This window comes from Colletotrichum siamense (assembly GCF_013390195.1).
Source record: "Colletotrichum siamense strain Cg363 chromosome Unknown KSG_Cg363_contig06, whole genome shotgun sequence".
Lineage (NCBI taxonomy): Eukaryota > Fungi > Ascomycota > Sordariomycetes > Glomerellales > Glomerellaceae > Colletotrichum > Colletotrichum siamense.
Window position 1 is genome coordinate 4,126,732 of NW_023501019.1, and position 26,176 is coordinate 4,152,907.

General features: G+C 56.0%; 7 protein-coding genes across 7 annotated transcripts; 4 read left to right on the forward strand and 3 right to left on the reverse strand.

Moving 5' to 3' along the window:
- Positions 1-3,018: 3,018 nt before the first annotated feature.
- CGCS363_v010094 (Chromatin structure-remodeling complex subunit rsc7) lies at positions 3,019-4,655 on the reverse strand (the record flags this gene model as incomplete). Its single annotated transcript, XM_036641943.1, has 2 exons — positions 3,019-3,493; positions 3,544-4,655. The coding sequence occupies 2 exons, from the start codon at positions 4,653-4,655 to the stop codon at positions 3,019-3,021; spliced, it is 1,587 nt and encodes a 528-aa protein (XP_036493135.1).
- Positions 4,656-6,227: 1,572 nt separating this feature from the next.
- CGCS363_v010095 (uncharacterized protein) lies at positions 6,228-7,484 on the reverse strand (the record flags this gene model as incomplete). Its single annotated transcript, XM_036641944.1, has 4 exons — positions 6,228-6,799; positions 6,854-7,000; positions 7,063-7,199; positions 7,327-7,484. The coding sequence occupies 4 exons, from the start codon at positions 7,482-7,484 to the stop codon at positions 6,228-6,230; spliced, it is 1,014 nt and encodes a 337-aa protein (XP_036493136.1).
- A 1,044-nt stretch (positions 7,485-8,528) lies between these two features.
- CGCS363_v010096 (uncharacterized protein) lies at positions 8,529-10,998 on the forward strand (the record flags this gene model as incomplete). The annotated part of the gene is made up of 3 exons (XM_036641945.1): positions 8,529-8,613; positions 8,695-10,589; positions 10,651-10,998. 3 exons carry the CDS (start codon positions 8,529-8,531, stop codon positions 10,996-10,998), a joined length of 2,328 nt encoding a protein of 775 aa, XP_036493137.1.
- A 4,544-nt stretch (positions 10,999-15,542) lies between these two features.
- Positions 15,543-18,930, forward strand: sua7 (Transcription initiation factor IIB; the record flags this gene model as incomplete). Its single annotated transcript, XM_036641946.1, has 2 exons — positions 15,543-16,368; positions 17,642-18,930. The coding sequence occupies 2 exons, from the start codon at positions 15,543-15,545 to the stop codon at positions 18,928-18,930; spliced, it is 2,115 nt and encodes a 704-aa protein (XP_036493138.1).
- Positions 18,931-19,234: 304 nt separating this feature from the next.
- On the forward strand, positions 19,235-20,797 carry Sugct-2 (Succinate--hydroxymethylglutarate CoA-transferase; the record flags this gene model as incomplete). The annotated part of the gene is made up of 5 exons (XM_036641947.1): positions 19,235-19,405; positions 19,460-19,491; positions 19,545-19,671; positions 19,726-20,230; positions 20,292-20,797. 5 exons carry the CDS (start codon positions 19,235-19,237, stop codon positions 20,795-20,797), a joined length of 1,341 nt encoding a protein of 446 aa, XP_036493133.1.
- A 1,148-nt stretch (positions 20,798-21,945) lies between these two features.
- Positions 21,946-24,133, forward strand: CGCS363_v010099 (uncharacterized protein; the record flags this gene model as incomplete). The annotated part of the gene is made up of 4 exons (XM_036641948.1): positions 21,946-22,905; positions 22,956-23,120; positions 23,171-23,452; positions 23,507-24,133. The coding sequence occupies 4 exons, from the start codon at positions 21,946-21,948 to the stop codon at positions 24,131-24,133; spliced, it is 2,034 nt and encodes a 677-aa protein (XP_036493134.1).
- Positions 24,134-24,732: 599 nt separating this feature from the next.
- Positions 24,733-25,651, reverse strand: CGCS363_v010100 (uncharacterized protein; the record flags this gene model as incomplete). Its single annotated transcript, XM_036641949.1, has 2 exons — positions 24,733-25,354; positions 25,419-25,651. 2 exons carry the CDS (start codon positions 25,649-25,651, stop codon positions 24,733-24,735), a joined length of 855 nt encoding a protein of 284 aa, XP_036492947.1.
- Between the last annotated feature and the right edge of the window lie 525 nt (positions 25,652-26,176).

Consider the following 26,176-nt stretch of genomic DNA (forward strand, 5'->3'; position numbering starts at 1 on the left):
GATCTGATGGTGCGCGTGACTTGGGCTCGTTGCGCAGACAGATGTAAACTTGTGTCGCGGCCTCGTTGACTCCGATGAAGACGAATCTGGAAAGCAGTCTTGAGCGAGGCGCTTGTGGTGGACGTCTTGCTAGGGCTGGATATGGAAGGCTCTCAGCTGACTGGTTCTTCGGTTCTCGCGGGATGAGGATATTCAGAATTGTAGGCGCTGCTGGAGTGCGCGACTGACGCGGCAGCGGTACGGTGCGATCGTGAACGCAGGTGCTGGCATGAGGGACGGTCCGTTCTGCGCATGCTTCTCCCCTGCTGCACCATCACCAACATCTACACTGATGAAGCAGCATCCATTCCCAAGTGCAGAACTCCAGTAGCCAATGCGTTCATCCCGTTGACGACCCCCACTTACTCTGTGTCTCTGCAGACGATAGACCTAAGAATAACTGGTAGAAATCAAGGTTACAGGACGTTTCGGTCCCGAGAGCTCGTTTAGACTTCCGGAGCTCGGCCGCCTGATGAGCTGTTTGATCGGACAACACCCGAACATTTGTGTTGGCCCCCTCCAGAGCTTTGTGACGTGGGAAAGCATAAAAGCATACCCAGACTGGACGGAAGAAAGGGTCCTGCTTGGGCGAGACAGGGAACAGTTTCGATGACCTGGGCTTGATGTGGCATGTTTGACCCAAGCAGAGCAGAGACGCTATGTCATATGGGCTACGGCTAATATACGAGATTGTTTTATGACCGGGTTGATGTTCTGGAAAACCCTCCATTTGGGTGCGCGTGGTGAGGTCGTTCCGCGAATTTCTGCGGCGTTTGTGCCGCAGATTGTGTCCTTGATATAAGGAACGTCTGAACTGTTAGAATCACAAGTGTGAAGAAGAAGAACATGATTCAGAAAACCCGCCATTCTTGGTTCATGTATGCAGCACCATCGCCGACGTCGGTATGAAAAATGAAAAGCCGTTCCGGTTGACTGCCCATCCCAAGCCTAGCAAACCGGAGAAGAAGGGAGGCGGAACACGAGTGTGACCGAAAAACAGATGATGTCAACACCTCGAGCATGGAACACAGAGGGACGGCTCTTGACCATATCCATCACCCCCGTACGCAAGATATGGCCTGTCGTATGCCCTTTCTTCAGACGAGAGGTGCCTGCGTGAACCGCTTTGACGTGAACACCAGCGGCGACAGGAATCGTCTGGGCGAGGGAGAGGGGGCACTGACGGCGGGAGTGAGGGATAACAGAGGATCCGATGGGTGTCGAGGAAAAGGAGGACTATCCATGTGACGCTTTTTCGCTCTACTTCTCGCGTCTTGTGGTTTTATCCGGTCTGGAAGTCAGGCCATGGACTGAGTTAAGGACGAACTCGGATCACAGGGTGGCGTGATAAGGACGGCGTACGAGCGTTGGTTTAGGCCTTTTTCGGGGTTCAGGGACGGGAGAGGACGGGGATCTGAGGCCAGGGTCCTTGAGAGGTGAGGTTGAGGTTAAGGTGAATGAATGGAGGCGGGTTGGGAGGGGGCATGTCTGTGAGGTGTGGAATGGGTGTGTGGGAGCTTGAGTTGGGATGTTTGGGGGACCTTCCTTACTTGTGGTTTGGTTTCCTCATCTCTGGAGTTGAGAGAGCGTGAGTAGGGATGACAATGGCAGCCTATAGGTGGGAGGGTAAGAAGTTTTGATTTATGATGTTGTTTAATAGTGTAGTAGCTTTTTCCGCGGGACAAAGTCAGAAGTTGAGCGGGACAGAAATCTAAACAGCCTCAACGAACTCTTTTGATTTATGAAATGTTATTGAATGACTTCATGTTGATTAGCACCTCAAATAAGTTCAGAGGGTTTCTCAAATAGTAAACGTAAGCTATCAAAGCAAGGAGACCTCAACCAACGACGAACCTCCGCGTATCTACTACCCGCGAACCAACTACACAAGGCGATAGAAGGAGCTGCCTGCCATCCAGCTCTTAACTGTGAGTCTTGCTCGAGTCACACTCCTCTTTTTACACACATCTCCATTCACGTTGCTGGACCTGTGCCTCTCTGTCCACTCCGCTCTCTTGAGCCTGCAGCGCCTGGCCCTAGTACGTTAAAGTCAAGCTGGTAATGTAGGACGACGCAGAGAGAACATGAGGTGCTACTGGCGTGCGGCATGACATGCCTTACAATTATAGCTTGATGGGTGCTAGTTACGCTGAGAGCCGGGTGCCGTCCGATATCCCGAATCCACGGGAAGTCAATACTGGCCTCTCGACAGCGTATTTGTTCTGTTCAATATCACCAAAGTTCCTCACAGAGAAGTAAAGCCAGCGGTTTTGGTCAGCACAAACGCCGCCAAGCCCTGTTGAACTATAAATAAGAAGGCAACAGGCTGGCATGCCAGGATGAGGTGAGCTTCGACACAGTAATCGTGGGCTCTCGGTGGATCTGGCAGCTCGAAGAGCGAAAGGCAAAGATGAGAGCACCAACGTAGCAACAGCAACACAGAACCGCAACCAGTATCTCCAAAAGGCTCTGTCCTTTACGCAGTCACATCTCGCAAGAGCGGAAAAACGCGACTTGTCTGGGCCTTTCTTGATTTCATGATTCATCCGTCTAGTCCTACGTACAGCCCGCCTCATCTAATCCAGAGACCTCCGCCAGACTTCTTTCTCATTCAAGCCAGTTAGTTCCCATAATGTGAAATAAAAAGATATTACGCATGGCAGTGACCGCCACCAGTCCGATGATTCCCCTTTCCTCCCTGAACGCCGGGCCAAACAATCCCCTCCCCCATAATCAATTACGCGTCTGTCGCGAGATGGCAAGGGCGTAGCAGTCGTTGCCCTGCGGCTACAAATCGGTCTTAACCATCTTCATCTCGTCACCGCTTTCCCATCGTGGCATCTTCCAGGCCAGAAACGGCTGCATGTGCTCGCACTCGCCAACCGGGCCCCCGCAAAAGTTGCACCCGGCCCTTGTGTAGCTGCTCTCGACCCGATTGTCCGTGGTCCAGTAACCTTGGTTCAGAAACACAGATTCCTCCTAGGAATGTTTGCCCTGCGGCACGATGGCTTTGTCGATGAGCAGTCCGCCCCGCGCCATGGTGTCCTTCTCGTCGCCGAAGCGGGTCTCAAACTCCCGCTGCTCGGCCTGGTGGCGCTCCAGCGACTCGCGGCATTCGGGAGGCAAGAGGGCCTTGAGGTCGTCGCCGATGGCGAGTATGCCGTTGAAGGGCTTGAGGAAATCGGGGACGTTGTCGGGGCGCTTGCCAGCGGACTGGACGCCTGCGCGGGGCGTCTCGTAGACGATATCAACGACATTGAAATTGCGCTGTACAGCAGGCGAGACGGCAGCGAAGGAGGACTTAGGATCGGCGGCGTTGTCTGGGTTGACGACCTCTACTCTTGCGCGAGTGGGCTGCGTATTGACGGGTTGTTGCATGAGATTGGTGTGGATATCGTAGGCTCCCTTCTGGAGGTTGAGATTGCGGATTGCATTGAGGCGAGAGTTGAACTCGCTGGATCTTGTTAGTACTGCCTCGTTTGTTGTTGCCCAAGAATAACTTACCTAGCGGCACGGGCGTGCTCCAACTGCCAGTTAGTGTCGTTCACGTTGACCCGCTTCTTCTTCACTTCTGTCAAACCCGCAAGAGGATCCGCGGCAGCTGGCGTCTGATTCGTATGGTACACCGCACTCGCACCGAACCACGCAACGTACTGATTCGTGTTGTAGTCCTGAGAGGGATCAAACACGTCGCTGGGGTCCGCAATCTCTCCTTCTACGACACCCGCCGCGCGCTGGTCCGCAACACGGTAGTCGTCAATAATGTTCCGTCCACCGACGATGATGCGCGCGCCGAACTCCTTGAACACCGACCGAGCCGTGACGATTCCGATGGCACGACCCTTGTATGAATGCGGCATGATGTTGCGCTCAATCATGTCCATCTTCTCCTCGTCGCTGACAATGATCTTGTACAGCTTAGGGTGCTTGTTGAAGAAGAGGTAACTGTCCCTGAAACCGACACAACGCGCGGGCTCCGTGGACAACATGTACTGCCTCTCACCGCGGTCCTTTACAGTGAACGTTCGACAACGGTATTGACGACCACCAAGCAGGTTGCCAAGCTTGTCCACCTTCGTCTCGCCCTCCGGGTCTTCGGGCAGCACGCACTCGTCGTCGACAATATCGACCTCGGTGCCCTCCTTGTCGATGACCTGCCTCAGCTTCGGGGGAGCCTGGCCAGGCTGTGGTCTGCGACCGCCTCTTCCACGCCAGCCACCGCGGCCTCTCCGGCGGGGTGTGTCGGCTTCGGAGGCAGGCACGGTGATCATGTTGTCCCAGCCAGGGGGCTTGTTCTTTGGTGGTCTTCCAAGTCGCTTGCGGCGAACGACTGGTTCGGTCGGAGGCGTGGGTTCCTTGGCCGATGGCTCTGAGTCGTCCCCGTCGTCGTTGGCCGGCTCCTCCTCGCCATCGTCGTCACCGGCGTCCTCTTCGCCGGACTCGTCCGCCTTTTGGTCGTCATCCTCCTCCTCCTCCTCCTCATCGTCTTCCGGGGGCGCATCGACCTCGGGCTCGGATTCGACAGCCTCGGCGACAGGCTCGTCATCGTCGATGCCTTCGAATGCTCTGGGGGTGCTTTCTAGATTGACGATGGTGGTTAGACGATGTTCTGTCATGCGGGTGGATGGGCAGCTGCTCAGGAAGGAGGGGCAGGCGAGGATGCTTGGAGATGCGCGCCAACCCAACAATCATTGACCAGCCGAGAAGCTCCAAACAAGTACACGCATTCAAGTCCTTTGATTGTAACATGACGCTCTCTGGAACAAGCATGTTCCCAAAGTTGTAGAGCTGTCGCAAGGGAAGACGAGGAAAAGGTTGTACTCACGAAGGGCGGCAGAGGCGCGCTTAGCCGCAGCTCTGCCTGATCTGGACCTTCTGCCTCCCATATTGAAGGCGACCGAGGAGGTATGCGCGGGGTGATGAGAGGGTTGTGGCTTTGTCAATGGCCTCGGTTCCGAAGAGCGGGTGTGCGAGGCTGAACGGTTGGTAGCGCAGGTCGGAGATGGAGTCGCGACGCGAGACAAGGCTCAAAGGTTCAAGGTGGGAAAAAATAATTGGAGTCTTCCCATGCGCGGTGCGATTGGTTCGTTTACACTGTTTCTATCTTCAATCACACTATTTCTGGCACTGTGTGGCACTAACAGGCAGTGGTCCCTGCTTCCAGCGTCCAAAAGGTTCCCTGACACCCTTATTTATGAGCGGATTTTATATCCATCGTACATTTCATGTCTAGTTTCCATCCTGCCCCTTCATGTTGCGCCTTGAATTTTCCAAACAAGCAAACGCCATGATACTTCTAGGTTGGGCGTGACTGTGGTTAGAACAATATGTCAAGTCTGCAGCTGCAACGTGCATAACTTCCCGACATCTCTTCGGACGCCAGCCCCAAGGAGTCTCCAATGAGATCGACTGCGTCTGCCTTATAGATATCGAAAATTCAAAATCCATGATGAGCTGACGGGGGCACCTCGAGTGTTGCGCGACGCAACGGCGAGCGACCTCTTGGATCGTGAGATGGCGCTGTTGGTCTCGCTTGATCGAATGAAGAATGACGAGAAGCTGCTCGCGGCGCTGGAAACGAGTTAGAGTGTGGTCTCGGACTTCTCGCTCGAGGCGAAAAGGACACTGATGTCGGCGACGTGGGCGACGTGGGTGAGGCAGGCGTTGGAGCTCCCGAGACGCTGTCGCTGCTCGAACTGCCGTCGGCAGAATCACGCGAGCTGCTCGGCCCTTCCATGATACTATACCGGTCGTCGTGTTCCGCCATCTGGCTGTTTCGATGGGCTTCTCCTGGAATCCGAGGCCATTCCCCAGTCTTATAATCCCCAGCACCAAAAGGATCTTTCGCTGGATTGCCAAAGTAGTTGCCAATTTTTCCCAAGGCATTGGCGATCTTTCGTCTGGGTACCCATTCCCCCGTGGAAGGCGCTGTGGAAGTCGCGATGGAAAGTCCCGCTTCTGATCCAGTGCGCTCTTGGAATTCTCGGTGGGCTGTACTGGCTCGCGGGCTTACTTCTCCATTTAGTACTCCGTCCGGTGGTTCACGACCATGGTAGTGCGGACAGTTGCAGTGAGTTGTGGTGGGATTTGCTAGGTCGCCGTTACTGTCTGCAAGCCAGACGTAGAGCGAACCCAGCCCTGCCATCCCAGTCCCAAGGATAGTCCCCCATTGGCCTGGAATTGTTAGTCTAAGGCAGTTCCCGGAAAGCAGAGGGCCACCAACCAATGTTACTAATCGGCTCCGTGTGATAGTTGACTTGGGGGCTCCAAAAGTTGATCTCGCCTATGATGAGAACAGCAAGCCAGGCACCCCCAAAAACAGGAACCTCAACGGCACTCAAGAGTGATCTGATGGCCTGGTTGACGTCCTTCATGCCTTTCAAAGTGGCACCATTCGTCCCAGGGATGATGCCCTGGTCCTCTATCCGCTCTTTGTCTGGAGACCCTTTCCCTCGTTTCCAATTGATCTCCAAAATCTTGTTCCACATAGAAACCAACGAGAGAATGGCCGGAACACATTCGGCGGCGGCGAGGAACATGGCCATGCCGAAAGGAAGCGTCGCAGGCTTAGGAACGACATAAATCTCACTTGTCGCACCTTGCCGCAGACTGGAAAACGGGCCCCTATCTTCAGAGCAAACAAGGCCGCATAGATCTTCCTCTCCATAGGGGAAACTCCTAAGACTCGGAATTAAGCTGTTCCCAGTCGCGCATGGATGGGTATTGGAGCGATAAAATTCGACGGCCAAACTTAGCAGACCTGGATCTGGTCAGCAGGTTCACATTTTCGACTCGGAAGGGCTCTGCCACTAACCGGACAGAATGAGGCCCGTCCACAGGAAGATGATGTTTCTCCCTGGGTCGTAGAAGAAGGTTGACGATAGCTTCACAGTCACGGGTGCCGCTAAAATGCCAATTGAGCAAAACTGCAGGGCCCCGTATATGTCCATGTCTGTGGCACCTGTGTCGTCAAGCCGTTAGCCGAAAAGCTTAGGTGGTGGAAGGGGCGTGTCTCGGACTCACCATCAACGTGCATCGATGCCAAGACGATACCATGGATGGCAGCTACAGCGGGGACGAGCAGTGCGGCTGCTTGACAGACAGCCCGAATCCATTCCTCCTTTCGGGCAACGACACAGACGACGACGAGGATGTAGTATCTGAGGCGTGATATTAGCCTTTGCGCTAGAAATGTTTCGTCCCATCACTAAGGTTGGTACAAGCATTCGCCAAGTTCCTCACTCGGTTGAGTTGCCGATTTGCCAGGAGTGGGGAAGCTTCACTTACAAGATCCGCTGGCCGAAACCATATTGACCTGACAGCGGCCAGGCGCAGACGACCTCAATACAAGGGCCGTTGACTCCGTCGCAGGAGGAGCCTACACCGGCATCGTCGTCTCGGCGGAAGAGGGAGTGCAGCAAAGCGGCCGGTGCGAGGGGTGCCATAGATGACGGCCGAGCCGGAGCCGCTGCAAGCTGCCGGCTAAAACTGGACACAAGCTTAAGAGAAACTCCACAATCTTCGCGTGTTGGTTTGAAGAAGAAATGGACCCAATGGCCCGGTAATCGACCGGCAATTTAGACGTCAAGATGGAACCGCGGGCTCGTTCCTCTTTTTTTCCCCCCCGAGGTAGTGTAAGAAGCGGAGAAGGTTCCCGGGCATCGCATTCCAAGCTTTCAGGGACAGGAACAGGCGCTGGAAGAGGGCTGCCTCGGACAGGTAAGGTAAGGTAGGCAGGTGGTCGCGTGACGGGTGCGGCTCATGGCTGTTCATATCGAGACAAGCCAAGCAGTGCGGCGGCCTCTGGGTCTTTGGGGCAAGACAGCGTGGAAGATATGAACAAGCACTGCTGGCTGTCATTCCAGTTCCGGAGGTGGCGCAGCATGTCGATGATGCAGGTTTGCTCCTACCAGTCAGATAGTCCTAATATCCGTCGGGCGTTGGCTGCTGAGCGGGATGAATAGGCTAGGCAACTTAAACGGCCGGCTGCTTGGACTAACGTGAAGGGGAGAAAAGTCAGCACTGAGTTGGCATTGAGGTGAGGTAATTGGCTGCGGAAAGCGTCAGAAGGAGCACTTGAGAACGGACATGGTTCGCAGCCAGTAAAAAGACGGAGAAAAGCACTCTGCAGCCTGTCGTTCAACATAGAAAAGCGGGGGCCCTGCATCGAGCCCAATAGGAGACGACGTCAGGTTTCATTCGGAAGGCGCTAGGGCTGATCTGACCGGGCACCTGCTGCTTCTATTTGCCAAGGAAAGAGCAAGACACAGAGTGCCTGCCGTGAGTGGTGTTTTCTCTCTGCCGTCCCCCGCCGCTTCTTTCCCCCAGACCAGAGCCTGGACCTAGACCTGGGTGTCAACCTGAATTTTCAGCCTGCAACACCATGAAGTGCGGCACAAGATCATTTCCAGCCTCATCTCACCGTTGTGTTTGCGAACAAGGCCTTGCTGCGTCATCCCGTGGTGGTTGAACCAAGTTCAATCGCCACGATGGACCTCTCCGACGTCAGCATTGAGACTGACCAGATCAGAGAGTGGCGGTCTATCGTCACCCTCATCGTCTTTTTCCTCGCCAGTGAGTACATGCAATTGCCCGCCTGTGTTTGCACATGCAGCGTCACCCCGCTGGGATATCGCGACTAACACGGAAGCACAGACATTGTCGTGTTGTTCCCTTTCCACATCCCAGTCTACATTCCCGTGCGACTCTGGCACGCCGTTCTGGATTCTCTCAGTACTCTACGTGTGATACCACCACGAGAAAAGGACTTTCACCATGACCGTCGTGACGGTGGTGCCAGCCAGTTCGTGCGCAAGAGATTCCCCATGAACTCTGTCACGGCGCCCCTCATCGCCGACCTCTTCCTCCTTGCCATCCTGGCCATCGGAAGAGACGAGGTCAAGGCCGGCACTCTGGGAGACAATGGCATTTTTCCGCTTGACATCATGATCTTCTTCATCACCTTAGCCTACATCGCAATCTCAATCGACGCGTCCGGCCTCATCAGGTATCTGGCTCTGAAAGTTCTGCAATGGGGAGGCAAGGTCGGCCACAGGCTATTTTTCTACCTGTACGCCTTCTTTTTCGGCCTAGGCACCTTCATCGGCAACGACCCGATTATTCTTTCAGGCACCGCCTTCCTCGCCTACATGACGCGCGTGTCGAACAACATCAAACATCCGAGAGCCTGGATCTTTACTCAGTTCTCTATAGCCAACATCGCCTCGGCAATCCTCGTCTCGTCCAACCCGACCAATCTCGTCCTCGCAGGAGCCTTCAACATCAAGTTCATCGGGTACACCGCCAACATGGTGGTTCCGGTTGTCGTGACGGCCATTGTCTTGTTCCCCTTTCTGCTGTATATCGTCTTTGCCAACGAGGGCCTCATTCCCGTCTCCATCAAGATGCGCGAGCTGCCCGCAGAAGCCAAATTGAAACCTGCCGTCAACCCCAACATCCCCAACGCCAGGGGTACCGCAGATGAGGATGAAGAGACTCATACAAACGACGACCAGGGCCAACTTCTTTCCCTCGTTGAGATCATGAACCCTTTTCTGGATAAAGGTGGCGCAGCGTTCGGTGCCATCATTATGTCGGTAACACTCATCACCGTCCTAGCCATCAACGCTGCTAGCGTCAAGACGAAGAATGATGAGCACTTTCAGGTCTTTTGGGTCACACTACCTGCGGCCTTTGTCATGCTTTGCTGGGACCTCGCATTTGGGTGGATTCACAGAGAGGAGACTCGCGCAATCGCTCGCAGAGGGCGAGAAGAGGTTGAACGAGCCCGAATGGAAAGGGCCTTGAGGCAGGAGAGGAACAGAGAGCATTTTGAAGGCAGGGGGATATCCACTGAGGGTGGTACAGAGATGCTGTCGATGACCAGAAGTCTCTCCAGAGAAGCCTGGCCCGAGATTCACGTCCAGGACGCCGATGCTGATGTAAAGGATGACATGAAAAATGGAGACTACGACACACCACCTGTCAGCCCCGGCAGAGGACTCACTCCTCTGCTCACGCTCACGCCTGCTGGCCCGACAGGAGACGCCAGCATTAGCCCAACGCCCGAGTCAAGTCCCCGTCTGGAGTCGTCCATGTCCACGGCCATGGGAAATGGGGCAGATAACAGTCGGCCATCCAGCAGTGGCTTGACCATTTCGGAGAAAAGGGATGAGCTGGCTCATGCGGACGAATCTAGCTCTCCAGCAGGAGGTGTCCTGATGACGGGCGTGAACAACGAGAAGCGGCCTAGCGATTTGGAGGAAACCACAGTGAGCCGGACGAAAAAGCCCCAGCCGCGGACACTTGTGTCCCTCTCCAGGGACGGTTATCGATGGTCGCAGGAGACGTTCCCCACCGTGATGGCAGTGATATCGCATCTGCCCTTTGCCCTCGTTCCGTTCGCCTTTGCGATGTTCGTCCTAGTGCAAGCACTCGTCACCAAGGGCTGGGTTCCGGTATTTGCCTACGGATGGGACCACTGGGTGGAAAAGACGGGAACCATCGGCGCAATCGGCGGCATGGGCTTCCTTTCGGTCATCCTTTGCAATGTGAGTCTCCCCGAGATTATCGAGCCCCGTTTCATATATGCTTACTCTGGTGGCTTTCTAGTTTGCAGGAACTAATATCGGCACCACGATCCTTTTATCACGGGTCATCCAAGCTTGGCAGAGGATACACATGGTACCCGGCAGCAGCGACATTAGCGATCGGACGTTCTGGGCAACGGTGTACAGCATGGCGCTCGGCGTCAACTACGGCGCCTTCAGTACCGCCTTTAGCGCATCGTTGGCAGGGCTGCTGTGGCGTGACATCCTCGAAAGGAAACACATTCATATCCGAAGGATGGAGTTTGCTCGCGTCAACGTCCCCATCATCGCTATCGCCATGACCGTCGGCTGCACGGTCCTCGTGGGGGAGATTTACATTATGAGGAATGACGACCCTTATCACTTGTGAATACGTTTTCGGGGGCCAACAAGTACTCCCTACACATATGAGCGACAGAAAGTCGCAAAAGACATGATACCCAGGAAATCAGAGTTTCACCAAGTCGTGATGCTGACTTCGCCCGTTGAGCAACACTGTGAATGCATCGCCACCTTCAACCGCCAAAAAAACACACGATGTGCTGGAGGGGTCACTGATTAGTGGATCAATTGGGGGCCGGGGGTCCAAGACAAGGCTCCCCGCGCAAGCCAACGAACCTATGGTGGACACCACCAAGAAGCTAAGACCTTGCCCCTTCAACGAACCCGCTCCGCCTCGAGGCTTCAACCCAGCGTAGGGCCTCCTCACTCATCACCAACGACAACTTGTCGCAAATGACTGGCACAACCCATGGCTGCTTCCCAAACCCATCATCGTGCATCCTGACCCGGCCTGACTGCGGCAAAAACAGCGGGGGCCCAAGAAGCTCGCCGTCACACGGCGGCATGTCTCTGGCGCAGCCGCTCATCTGGTGGCTGAGCGACGAGCGATTACTGGACGTGCAGATCGAGGTTACCTCCTCTCCCTCATCTCCACGCACCAACAGCCCCAAACGGTCCTGAATAAGAGCAAGATCGTCTCGTGGTCTTCAGGCAGCGAGCCGAGGGCACGAATTCGCTGCGCCTAGGCGGCAGCATGTCACTTTGCACCTTCCCATCGTTCGGCCCTACAGACGGGGGCCTTTCTTCAAGTAACAGACAGGCAGGAGATCACATCGCCAAGGTGGGGTTGTCTCTTCACGGCAGGATTCCCGCGCCGCGGTCCGCTTACACAGCCGCGCTTCTGTGCCGTCGGCTTCACCCAACACACGCCATTTCCCGCTTTCGTTCCCCTTGTTCTGTGTCTCTCCCATGTGCCGCGATAATGATACCAATTCGAGTGCACAGCGAGGGGGAGGGGGTAAGTCCCAGTTGGCGATCGTCGAGTAAGCGTGCCGGGGCGGTTAAGCAAGCCGAGGGTCCGCACTACGAAATGGCACGCTGAGCGGCACGGCTTGCAGGAGCTTACAATAGCCAGCCCAATCGCGGGGTTTAGCAGACCACGGAGGGGTTCATCGGGTTCGACGGGCGGACGGGAGGATCAGCATAAGTCAGCACGATATGAAGCTGACTGCATGGCGTTTCTGGCTTTTGTGTCGTCGGAGGGACGGGTTTTAGAGACGGGTTTGCGGATTAGGTAGCTGTTTGCACGCACAACTCAATTCGCAAAAATCCTTTCAGGTACCCGGTCCAGTCGCCATTCACAGATGGGTATTCTAGGGGACCGTCGGGGGTGCGAACATGAACCTAAAATAGGTTCTGGGGGTGAGTTGCTGTATGAGATGGGATGACTTCGACTCTGCTCCGGAAGCCAGGCATCCTCGACGTTTCGTGAATGGAGCGCGCGCTCTGCTGGTCAATAGACGAATATCCTCTGACAAACGAGGAAACGCAAACACAATATCATTTTGGCCAAGAAACAATGTTTCAACTCCACCCCATCGCATCGAGGCAGCAAGCGGACTATTGAGGCCGTGCTGTGATGTGGTGTCACTCTGCAAAGAAGCGCAGCATCGCGGGGCGGGTCTCCCCCAATTGCGTCCTGCAGCCTGTTTACACGACCGATCAGTTCGTACAGGCAAGAGAGTTTGACGCCGCGCTGTTGTACGGATGGATAACTTGGCTTGTGTCTTGCGTTTACCCCGCCACTAAGCACTCCCCGTACTTGGTTCATGTTAGCGAGCGGGGCGATTTTGAATAGACCACGGCGCGGACTGAAGCCTTTTTTTTTTTTTTTCCCTCTCAGCAGCTGCCTTTAGAGCCGGTGGTAGATGTATGACGAAGTCTGACTGAAGATCCAACGGATGGGGGCCGGGCTATCAAAAGAAGCGAGCAACCAACCAACCGACCGACCCGGTACTGATGTCGCCTGGCGGGTGCGCGATCGTGGACGAGCCGTCTGTCAGCCTAGTCCTTTCCGGGGTCGGAGTCCGGGTCCGAGGTTCAGATCTGTCTGTACTCTGTCTGATGTATGTGCCGTCGTCCTGTGTTGGATGTTGACGCAAGAGGGGCAGAGGGGAGGAGCCCTAATGACCTCCGGTATCTCTCCGCACCGAGCATCGTTTCCTGAGACGTTCGGTACATGGTCGTCGCAAAGAGCGCAGCGCCCGCGGACTGGAGACGAACTCTGAATATCATGCCTCGTTGCGGTTTTTGGCCCGCGTGCGAATTCCGAAGGGGGGGGGGGGGCCGGACAAACACCACACTGCAGCCCGTTGAAACGGGTGCACAGGACAAAGAGGGAGGCTCCATGCGTTGCTGCGTGCCCCTGAAGTGGAGGGTAGAAATGGGCATAGTTTAGAGTTGCAGGGCAAGCCAGACTTCTGCTGAATGCTCTTGTTTCTCGAGCCCAGGCATACTTCTACAAAACGACTGGCCGGTTGGATTTGAAAAACAGGCTGAGGCTGCCCGTTCGACCAGCGTTTGTTTATTGTTCCCCCTGGCGATTTGAAGAGGCTTTTGAAGAGGCCCTTTCCGCCCGCCTCGTGTTTTTGCTGGCCAGCCGTTGCTGGTGGCGGGCCCAGCCCATGTTTAATCGCACGATGGGCCACGCTGCGTTCCTTTGTTGCGAGTACGATGGTCGAGTCGTTGGAGGGGTGGGAAAGAATAGGCTCATGAGAGACAAAGGAGCGGCTGGCGGGCCAGAACCCAGACGGCGTAGGATAAACGGTCCCACGGCCGCTCGCCACGAGCATTTTGAGTTGGGCTTGCAAGTTGACTCTGTTATCTTTCTTTGTTTCGCCCCTATTTTGCCAGCCCAGCCAGGTTCAACCGTTGCCGCCGACTTCATCGCATGATTGTGTGATGTGTAAGTGACTCGATGAAGGAAGTTGGGGGAAATGTCAGCCAGCCCACAGAGGCCTGACTAAACCGCGAACACACTGATGGCCGCCCGGGGGTTCCCCCCCTCAAGCTCCGCCTCGCAGGTTCCTTCGCTGGGGGGTGGGCCCCTGTGGCAACTACATACCCCAAGCCTGGAGAGGAAAGTTCTCCTCGGTTCATCCAACAAGCTCAGCGCACCACACTTCCGTCAGCCCCCTCCCCCTCTTGGCCGAGCAGAGGTTGTTGGTGCTGTGCTGAAAAAGGCTCATGCTAAACCGAGTAAGGCATTTGTCGGCAGGGGTGACGAGGGTTCTAAGTTGGGCTGTTGCAGTGGGTGAGAGTGGTACAGCGTACAGCGGTCCAATTGCAACACAACCGCGCAGCGGTGCTCACCTCAACCGCCACAGTTCCGACAGGCCGATCGACGTGTGACGCCTCTAATGAATTTCACAGAGCCACGGAAATCACCAGGCAGACGAGGCACGCGCCGGGAGTGCGATCCGTCAAGCCTCGGCGGTGGCCCAAAGGCTCAATTTCACGTCGAGATGAGCGGATGGGCAGGCGGACATGGCATTGGATCCTGCAATTCTGTCTCTTCCCGCAGATTACTGAGGATAACAGCAGGAAGAGAGAAGAAGGAAAGGCAAAACCTCGTCATGGACAGATAGATGCCATTACAATTCAGCATCATCCTACACGCCCCTCCTAGGCACCAAAGACCCCCCCGGGGGGGGGGTTCAGCTGGGCTGCTGTTGGTTCGGGCGGCAGAGCGGGTTTGGGTAACGGGACATGGGGGCCGGGGAGAATGGCGCAGCCAATGATGGCCGCTCTGATGGCGTCCTGCAGCGATGCGTCTACGAGACAGTGTGCCTTGCCTCTCTGGGCCGCTGCTGGGCATCTGCCTGCTTTAGCTGGTTTGTCGCTGTTGCTATTCCCAAACGTGCCCTCTTTTTTTGTTTCTCTTTCCCCCCCCCAATACTTGTACCCTTGCAACCATGCCTCGTTATGCACACTCCCTGTTCATGGGTCCTCGAGGAAACGGCCTACGACCCGCCTGGCAGTGCTCTGCTCGTGCTCTTGCACCGCGGTGAACCCATGCCGGGGTTCACACTGCTGCATCTGAAGCTGTGCTGATTGCACCTAAGGTAGGTAAGGTAGGTAGCTCTTGAGATGGTGGGAAGGGAGTCAGTCTTAAGGACCTCCCATCACGCACCTCTTCTCCCCCTCGACACGGACTCTTTTCTAGGTCAGCGCAGAACTGCATATCGACATTGAAAGCTCGAGCGGGAGTCATTGTGAAGGGGCATGCTGCTGATGTTGTTGTCCTTGCTTTTGTGCAGTCGTCCGGAGTATCAGTGACCTGCACTTCGTCTTCACATCGAGTCACTTACACACACCCGCCACCCCCCTCTGCCTCTTCCACCCCCACCATATCCGAGCAGCTGGCACCACCGGAGGCCGGCGCCGGCGCACACTATAACGGCACCGTCGACAAGCTTGCGCTTCCCCTCCGAGGACAAGGCCGGCGGGTAGACAGACACAGACAAACTGACCAGCAAGCTCAGTGTCTGTGGTTCTAGCCCGCTGTCAACAAATAAACGCCTTCCTCCCCGTCTCTCTCTCCACACGTCAGTATAAGTACGGACAGGGAGAATGGCACCTGCCATCGCCAACGCAGTCAGAGTCAGACAAGCACAAGCGACAGCAGCATCATCACAAGACACATCACCGGGAGACCACAGCATACCAAGCAGCAACGGTCTCGGCCCCAGCACCAGCACGCCGGGGAGCACCACCGCCGAAGACACGACAACAACCAACACCACCACCGTCCTCATCGTCGTCATCATCCTCTGCGGCTCCGCAATCATGTCGGCCGCCCTCTTCTACATCTTTGACCGCAAAAAGAACCGCCAGTTCCGCGAGGCGTGCAAGCGGGACCCGTACCTCACCCGCAAGGAGTTCACGCGGCGGCGCAAGCTGAGCGCCCTCGAGCGCCTCGAGGAGGAGGAGCTGCAGCGCAGCATCATGATCCGCAAGTCGCTCGCCAGCAAGACGCCCTCGCGGTCCACCAGCCGCGGCTCCTCCAGCGAGGAGGACGAGGAGACGTTCGACCTGGGCACGCTGCGGCGGCATGCGGCGCTGGCGAGGATGCCGGAGCCGCCGTGCGAGCACCGCGATATCCTCCAGCAACAGCAGCAGTATCACAACCAGCATGACCAGGCGATGATGGGAAGCGAGTGGGCACCCAGCGAGGCGCGGCGGGCGCGGTCCGACTCGGAGTCATCGTCCTCGTGCGTGTCCTCGGCGGACAGCAGCAGGCGGCAGAGAGCGTACGCGGAGCCACATCCGGGCGTGGAGGTGGAGATCCCGTTGCCCCCGCGATCGAGGACGCCGTCGCCGACGCGGGCGCTGATCAGGAAACCGGTGCCCCCACCTGCTACGCCGGTGGTGGTTTACATGCCCACCGGCAGTGGCAGTGACGTGTCGAGGGCGTTGCCACCGCTGCCGAGGCCGTCTGATGCGCCGGTTTATTTGCAGTGAGGTGGATGACGGTGGCCTGTCAGGAGACGATGCATTCAAGGCGCCCTGGTATTTGATTTGGTGGGATTAAACGGCGGGGAGCATGGTGATTTTTGATGGAGTGCGCCGGACATGGCGTGTCTGTCTGTCTCTCATCATGAGATTCATGTATCTTTCTTTACCTTCTTTTCTTTTGTATTGATACCCAACGCTGAACATATTCAGAACGTTCATTTCTTTTGTTTGTAAATCTCTGGGGAATAGAGAATGACTGCAAGGTATTCAAGATGTCAAGATATCGTGGGATGCAATTTTTGCTAGTAACCTGGAAGCTTCGGTGGACCAAAAATCGCAGGTCCAGACGTGTTCCATAAGCTGACAAACCTGAAGGTGAAGGAGCCCCACGTGATGGTCCACGGGTAGTGCCTGCCACTGAAAAGCCTGAACTTAAAATGAGGCCTCAGCTGACTCATCCTACCGCCTTACCTGTCTTTCGCTAGGCTCCAGCAGATGGAAGGCTAAAGTGTGGCATCCTCAACCCGAAACAGAGGCTCAGGTTTTCCCCCCTACAACCCACCAACGTCACTCGCTCTCTCGCCTTCACGAAGATCGTCTGCAGCACCGCAAAACCGCATCTCGGAAGCCTCATCGCCCATTTCGGCCCTGCGTCTTCTGAAAGCAATCATTTTGCGAACCGTCGCATACGACCCCTTCGAGCCGACTGCTCCGTGATCTGGACTGGGAACTGGGACTCGGGTGGTTCTTTGTTTCGCCACTCTCGGACGCCTTCACTGGTAGAAATCGGTCGGCTGGCAAGAAAGGAGGACACTTTTGCATTTCTACTTTCCCTCTCTCCTCGAATCTTCTCGAGCCCTCATCCTCTCCTGCGACTTTACCACCGTCGTCTTAATTGGTGAGAGAGGAAAACTTTCCTGCCGAAAGTCAGGAACCATGGCTCACCTGAAATGTTTTGTAGGGCATCTCCAGCGCATTCGCAGCTTCCCCGCTGAACGAGTCTACCGCCGTTCAACAAAGAAATAGCGATCAGCCGTCTGAGGATTCCCTGACACAACGTCGTCTTCGTCAAGCAGGACTCGAGAAGTGCATCTCGAATCCTAAACAGCACCTGCGGTCGTCGTAAACAGCAACCGCCCCCCGAATACCAACCGCGATCGTCCGAAACGACAACCGCGACCCCCCCGAACGGCACTCGCGATCGCTCTGACCAGCAATCGCGACCGTCTCAACCAGCACCGCGACTGCTTTAAACACCGCCAAGCTGCATTCGCCGCTCTTTGTCCAACTCACCAACGACCTCCTCTGGACTCAGGCACACACCGTCAAAGAACCATCAGGCAACCACAAGGCGGTCGTCAACAAGCGGCAAGAACTCCGGCGTAGAAGAAAGGAGCTCAGGCGTCGCCGCAAGGTTTTTGACGAAAACAACAACATCTATACACCCAAGAAGTACAAGCCCAAGATGCTTCCCAGCGACAATGAAAATGCCGAAGGGTTTCGGGACGATCTCAATATGGTTGTGATGTGTCCCGACTGCAAGGAGTACCCGCCCAACCTGGTCGAGGAGTTCTCTTCCGGAGACATGGTCTGCGGCTCCTGCGGACTTGTTGTCGGCGAGCGCATCATCGACACCCGATCCGAGTGGCGTACGTTCGCCAATGACGACCAGGGCAACGACGATCCGTCCCGTGTCGGTGACGCAGTCAACCCTCTCCTCAATGGCTCTCAGCTCGAGACCACCATCGCCTTTGGTGACGGCAGGGATTCCAAGCAGCTTGCTCGTCTGCAGAACAAGTCCCAGAACGACAAGGCTAGCAAGTCGCTCATGCAGGCATACAAGGAGATTGGCGCCTTCTGCGACAGTATCAACCTGGGCAAGAACGTCTCTGACGCCGCCAAGCACATCTTCAAGCTCACCTACGACCACAACTTCATGAAAGGCAAGCCACAAGAAGCTGTCATTGCAGGCTGCATCTTCATCGCTTGCCGTCAAACCGGAGTCGGTCGTACCTTCCGTGAGATCTTCCAGGTCACACACGTATCCAAGAAGGAGATTGGAAGGGTGTTCAAGCAGCTCGAGTCGTTCCTCCAGAAGATCAAGGAGGAGAACCCCCGCGGTGCTGGCTCCCTGTCGAACTTGGATGGTTACAAGGCTAGTGCCTCCACCAGCGCCGAGGACCTCTGCACGCGTTTCTGCTCCAACCTCAACTTCCGCAACGCCCAAAAGATTGAGAACGTCTCTCGGGCGCTTGCACGTAAGACTTCGAGCGTTTCTGAGCTTGCTGGACGTTCCCCGCTGTCTGTCGCGGCCGCGTGTATTTACATGGCGGCTCACCTGATGGCGGAGCCCAAGACTTCAAAGGCCATCGCTGGCGTGGCCGGCGTCAGCGACGGAACCATCAAGACTGCCTACAGATTTCTTTACAATGCTAAAGGTAAACTCGTTGAGAAGGAATGGGGCTATGATAAGAAGGCTTTCGACACCCTTCCCTCAAACTAGTTGTTATCAGGTCATGGCGTTCCGGTTTGGTGTTTTGGGATGGGACACAGCATAATCAGACATACATTTCTTCGTTGCAGTTTAGAATCAAGGTCAATACGATGCAGCACAAGTCACAGTCTTGGTCCGTGCTCGATGACATAATACATACCACTACCAGAACAATGCCGAGGTGATGCAACGGAACCCCCGCCAACGGACCGGAGCTAGACCGGGGTCGGAGCTCTGATGGAAACCAGCTTCCCCGTATTCAACCCTCAATTGACTTCCCCGCATAGGCTGACGGATTCAGTCAACGATCAAAATGAGCAGCCTTTCGATTGGAGTTCCGTTCCGTATAGTTTCAAGGGCTACGCGACTACCCTTGAGGGCGTCACGCTTCCCTCGGACATGGCGTCAGTACTCTTCAGTGCCGAGCAGCAAGCTGCCTCTGGACGGCTATCGCGTGCTTGACATGACAAGAGTCTTGGCCGGAGTAAGTCATCTATTTCTCATGAGAACACGCAGGATCATGCTGAGATGAGAACAGCCATACTGCACTCAAATTCTGGGCGATCTCGGGTGAGTCTCATCCTCTGGACAAGGGTGTCCGCTCATTTCACTGACATCACCAGTGCCGAAGTCATCAAGATCGAGCATCCCACGAGGGGGGACGACACACGCGCCTGGGGCCCCCCGTACGCAACTTACAAGGCGGACTCTGGCAAGCAAGGCCCCGGTGAATCTGCCTACTTTCTCGCCGTAATCTTCACTCAGCCTTCGTTCTCATGAACCCAAATGCTGATTGCTCTTTAGGTCAACCGCAACAAGAAGTCGCTGGGCCTCAACTTCCAACACCCAGACGGCATCGCCATCCTGCACCAGCTCGTCGCCAAGTGCGACATCCTCGTCGAGAACTACCTCCCCGGCACGCTCGCCAAGTACCAGCTCGACTACGCGACGCTGCGCGCCATCAACCCGGGGCTCATCTACGCGTCCATCACGGGGTACGGCCAGACGGGGCCGTACTCGGACCGCGCGGGGTACGACGTCATGGTCGAGGCGGAGTTCGGGCTGATGCACATCACGGGCAGCCGCGGCGGGGAGCCGGTCAAGGTGGGTGTCGCGGTGACGGACCTGACGACGGGGCTGTACACTAGTAACAGCATCATGGCGGCGCTGCTGGCACGGGGGAGGACGGGACGGGGCCAGCATATTGATGTGGCGCTGAGTGATTGCCAGACGGCGACGTTGGCGAATATTGCCAGTAGTTGTTTGGTTAGTGGGGAGAAGGACTCGGGACGGTGGGGGACTGCGCATCGTGAGTGACGTTTGGGTCCACACCCCGATCTCTGTGTGGGTTAGCTAACACTGTCGGCCAGCATCGATCGTGCCGTACAAGTCCTTCAAGACCAAGGACGGCGACATCCTCTTCGGCGGCGGCAACGACCGGCTCTACGGCATCCTCTGCCAGGGACTGGGCCGGCCGGAGTGGGCAGACGACGCAAAATACAAGACCAACGCGCAGCGCGTGGCGAACCGCGTCGAGCTCGAGGGCAAGATCGAGGCCGTCACCGTGACCAAGACGACAGCGGAGTGGCTCGCGGTGTTTGAGGGGCGTGGCATGCCGTACGCGGCGGTCAACGACGTGCAGGGCACGCTGGAGCATGCGCATACCAAGGCGCGCAACATGGTCGTCGAGATGGAGCACGGGGCGTGCGGGCCGGTGAGGATGGTGAATACGCCGGTGAAGTACTCGGAGAGCGAGCCGGGTGTGCGGACGGCGCCGCCGACGCTGGGGCAGCATACGGCTGAGGTGCTGGGGGAGCATTTGGGGTTGCCGGAGGAGAGGATTGGGGAGTTGAAGGGGGATGGTGTTATTGGGTAGAGGCAATGGTGGTAAGGAAGTTTGGCCCTCACCAGGTGTGATAGTACTCCGGAATCCTGATTGGGCAGGGAAACTGGGAATTAATGCATTCCTTCTAGCTTTGTTCTCACTCTAGGTTCACTGCATTTTTAACCCATCCCGAGAGGCTATTACCTGACCGTGATTGACAGAACCATCACGTAAGTTGCCCTCTGTGAGTGCAGATCGGGTAGCATCACGCGACGCCGCCTTTCTTTCTCAGCGCTTTTGGTTCCAACCACTGTAATCCACGTGCATTAGATTGATAGAAGTGCGATGGTTCCGATGAAAGCCATCTTCATAGAATGCTTCTAGAATTGTGATTTCAAAATTATACGAACCAAGGCACGTCCCGGAACTAGGCAAGATGACCATGGTTTCTTATGTAAGAACGACTCGTTTATTTCACTGCAATAATAAGCCCGCCCAAGACGATGATGTGGCTTACCTAGCGCCACCTTTCACGAGCTACGAGGTTGTCTCCAAAGGTTTGCTGCCTTAACTTCACTGCATTCTTAACCTACTCTGAAGGGTTTGTGGCCTCACCGAAACTGACCGAAAAGTACGTATCTTCTATACCGAAGCATAATCCTGGTCAAATCCGTACGGTGGTTTCATTGGCAAGCCATCGGTGTAGAATCCTTCCTGCCCAGAGATATTTTGCTCATTTTGATGGAATTAGACCACCTATGCATCATGTGTCTGAGCGGCTGTATTGCCTGTGATTAATTGTACTCGACCTTGCCGTCGTCAATGCTATCGTTGTTGTCATCGTTATTGTCGTTGTCCGTCGTCGTCGTCGCTTGTTGTCGTCGTCGTCGTCGCCTGCTGTCGTGGTCGTCGCTATTGTTATCACTTCTCCTATCGTCTTCGATAGTAACAAATAGTAAGGGTAGGCGATCTCACCGGGGGATTGCCTTTTCGGGGCAGTCGCTTATTTCACTGCGTTTTTAACCCACCTTGTGAGGATCTGACCTCACCGAGTGACCGAGTGAGTACGTACCTGCCACTGCTCGGTGGGCACGGTCCAGGTCACGTGAAAGTCACGCGACCCAGCTTTCCACCTTCTTCAGACCATCCGACTTAACCACCTCCCGCCCTCAATACATCTACTTGCATCTATATACGCCATGGACAATACGATGCTCGACGACGCCTCCCGCCTGTGGGCTATCAAGCAGGAAAAGGCTGACGAGTTGAGCGCGATGCGTGCTCAAGTCGTGCAGGCCTCGAACGCCACATCAACTATCCAGACTGGTAGTGGCGTCGTGTCCACGCCTGCCACAGCCGACCCAAGCCGACCGTTTCCTACAATTTCGAAGAACGAGGGCAAATCGCCGACGCCTTCGAGATATACCCCGCAGTTTACAGCCTCAACCAAACAAATTCTGAGTCGAATAAAGAATGAGAACGGCATTGGAAGCAACTCCCCGTCCCTGGGCTTTACCACCGCCCAGCTGTCCGCCCCAGCAAAGGCAACTTACGAGGACGTTAAGCGCAGACTCGTGGAGACGCTTAGCACATCTACAACTTTGCCAATGCCGACAGCGTCACCCAGACCTACCGCAGGAGCCGCCACGCATGCCAATCAAGTGCCATCCCCTAGTGTGGGCAAGAGAAAGCGAGGATCAGACGAGCATGACAGCAGGCCACCAACGCGCCCCACACCCCGAGACGAACCTCAGCCCGTTGCCATACAGCCCCCGAAACCGCCTGCCAAAAGGAAACGCGTCAAGGATTCTTCCATGTGTGTGAAGTGCCAGCGCAGCTCAGATACTGCCGCAAACCTAATCATCACTTGTGGCTGCGGCGAGGCCTGGCACCAGCTCTGTCACGATCCCCAGGTCTCCGAGGAAACAGCCAGCAACCCTTCCTCTTTCAAGTGCAGCACTTGCGTCGTCGAAGACAAGGCGCAGGCTAACTACCAAGCCAAACTGGTTAAGTACCGCGAGGCCAAGCAGCAGCAATCCGATCTGAAGAAGCAGCGGGCCGAAGTGGAGAGAATGAGGTCGAGGAATCTCGAGGGTCTGCCGGATTTCATCAAGCCTGAGCTGGTAGGATTCGGGGCTGGCGATGCCAGTACTGATGCGGTATGTGATCTGGATGAAACGCCAAGAGCGAGCGCTGACCCCAAAAACAGAGGAGAGAGTATTTCGAGGAACTCCGTAGGACCGACTTGCTAAATCTACTGTCTTTCAGTGAGCAAATCAAGCCTGGCCTGTTGGTGGACATTCTTGTTTCGGTGTCCAAAAAGCAGCCAGATCTTCCGATCTTTCGCTCGCCAGACTGGGCTCAGCCGAGGGCGGTATGTTCCCCTTGCTGTCTCGGAGGTTCAGACTGCTAACATTCTAGCAGCAACCCGAAAGCTCTCGTACGGACGTCCTCGCAAACGGCACTGGAAACCGCTTGCCACCCAAGCGTTCCAAGCAACGCTCCAAGCCGGGTGGTGTGCGCCCGATTTTGCAGTTGACGACCGCCCCTGAGGCCGATGCTGTACCAGAGGACAACGAGGACGATTATCTTCACCCTAATTGGCCCAAAGCAGGAAAAGGACTCTATGCCACCCTGCCCCCGGAGAAGGAAGACTCACATTATCTGGAGGACGATAACGACGAGGAGGCATTCAGCCATTTCTTTGTTGATGGTAATGGAAAGCAAGTGGCACAGCCGGTCAGGGTTTAGAATGCCCAGTCGCACCAGATGGATGTCGACGACGGCGATGAGGGCAGTGCCAGCAGTAAGACCAAGGGGAAGGGAAAGGCGGTTGCCAGGATTACCGCTCAGAAGCCAGCCCAGAAGCCAGCCCAGAACCTGGGTACCAGCACTAGCAGCAATAAGGCGAAGTTGAAGGGGGAATCAGCCCCTGCGGGATCGGCGACTGAGCCGATAGAACTCGACAATGGCGAGGGCAGCAGCAAGGCAAAGGGAAAGGGGAAGGCTATCTCGATTGTGCCTGTCGTTGAGCTTGACATCGACAACGGTGAGGGAAGCAGCAAGGGAAAGAGCAAGATCCCAAGGTACACGGGGGCCGGAGCGGCCACGAAGGCGGCCACGAGGACGGCCAAGTCTAGAGCCAAGAGTACCAATAGGGGAGGCAAGGCGAATAAGGGCCCGAATAAGACGGCGACGACGAAGACGGCGACGACGAAGACGACAGCAGCAACAATGACGGAAGCTACGAGGGCCGCCGCTGTGGTAGTACCTCCCGCGCAGCCGCAACGCCGCGGTCGCTCTACAAGGACGAGTCTATCAGCGGCTGCCGATGCTGAGCTTTACACCAACCATCCGGAAGCCCGAAAGCTGGCGTCCTGGTTCTAGTGTTAGATGTCGACAGTTAGGTATAAGAGTAGCACAGAATCGATACCCAAAAAGCGGCTGAATAATTGAACGCACCTCCTGCCTTGTGCCGTGGCTGCTGTAATCCTGTGTCAATGCCCTTGTCGTTGTTTGTCGTCGTCTTCCGCTGTCGTCGTCGTCCGCCGCCGCCGTCTCTCTTCGTCGTCGCTCGCAGACGTCTTAGTCCAGCACTGATATACCCCCCGCCACGACTCACGGCATTGCATCACCGCAGCAGTTGCAACATCCGACGTTTCCACGGGAGCAAGCTTCTCCCCAAATCTCGATTCCCTGATCGCGCGAATCCGAACAATTCAAAAAAACATGGGACGAAAGGCAAGTCCGATGGGACCATCGGCGTATGTAACCCCAAAATCAGACGGGCGGACGTTGTCTGTCATCCCATGAAAAAACGAATGCATTGAATGACTGCAATGAACGACAGACAGCATCTCCACTTGCTCAATGCCGCTGTCAGGATATATTTGCATTATCATTATGGAGTTATGTTATGTGATGTCTGTGTACGTCTAACTGATTACTTTTTTTCCGTCCTCCTCCGTGTGAGAATAGGGCAGGGGTCATGTAGGTCTCGTGACGGCCACGGGCGGCGGACTCGTGCTCCCGCTCGCGATCGAATCCGCAGAGACGCTCACCCCGCCCACGCTGTCCTTCACCCTCCGCGTGCCCATGCGCACAGGCAGCGGCACATTCACCACCCCCTCCCTCCGTGACTCCTCCCTCACGAACCGCGCCGCCTCGAGGTCCACCTCCCGCTGCGGCGGCGGCGGCGCGGCACCCATCTCCTCGCCGGCGCTGCTGCCCAGCCGCAGCGCGCTCTCGCCGGGCGCGCGCCCGCCGGTGAAGAGCTCGCGCGCGTCGCCCGAGTAGCGCTTCACCTCCTTGGCGAGCCAGTGGCGGCACAGGACGACGAAGAGCAGGTTCCATAGGCCGAGGCCCCAGAGGAACATGTAGGCGAGGACGCGGCCGTAGGCGTCGGACATGCCCCAGTACTCGAAATCCGGGGCGAAGACGTCGCCGCCGAGGGCGATGTAGACGGCGAAGACGGCGATGAAACCGAGGCCGAGGGCGAGGCGCAGGAGCAGGGCCCAGCCAGGCCAGGGGTCGTGGGCGTGGACTATTGATCGGGCGTCGAGGAGGATGTCTGTGGAGAGCATGATGATGAGGGCGACTGCGGCGGGCCTGAGGGAGTGTTAGTGTCGTTGGTCATGGTGAGAACTGTGTGAGAGAGTGAGGCGGTAGTTACCCTGTGCGATATGTCAAGGGGAATGGCACGTTGTACAAGAACCAGGACATGATCCATAGCAAGATGCTCGCGGCGGCGACGTGCGCTACATCGTTTGCGATTTGCGCACGGAGGAGCCAGCGCTTGAATTGGCGGGCTTGTCGGTGGTTCGGGCGTCGTGAGCGGCGGACTCGGGCCCGGTGTCGGGGTGGAGGGGGGATCGTGAGCGGTGGTGGACGGTGGGGACGTTCCATCGTGTCTGTGTGTGTGTTTTGTCTGCCCTTCTGGTTGATGTTGAGAACGAGAGAATCCGACGATGGGAAAAACAGATGAAAAAAGAGACTGAATTATCGGTCGGTAGCGGGGAGGGGTGAAGATGGCGACGGCCGAATGGTCTTGATCATCGCTGTATTGTGAGTATACTGATCAACTTTGTCGCGAGATGTTGAGTTGTTCGTTCTCGTTATTCTTGGTTCTGCGTGTCGTTTTTTCAAACTTCGCCCGGGACAGATTATTCAAAGGTAAACTCTCTGGCATGCCAGTGACGACGACTCTGGTGCAGAGCGAAATGAGTTCAAGACACACGCCAGCCGGAAGGGAAGAGACGAAAAAAAACAAAATGGATGTGATAATAAGACCTTTGGGCTGTTTCCCCGATGCGGTGTATGTCTCAGGCGGGAAGTATAAGGTAAAATATGAGGCAAGCGTAATATTAAGGTAGGATGGCACTGATGGCAGCCGAAAACCTTGGAGCGAGCCTAAAACGAGGAAGGGGACGA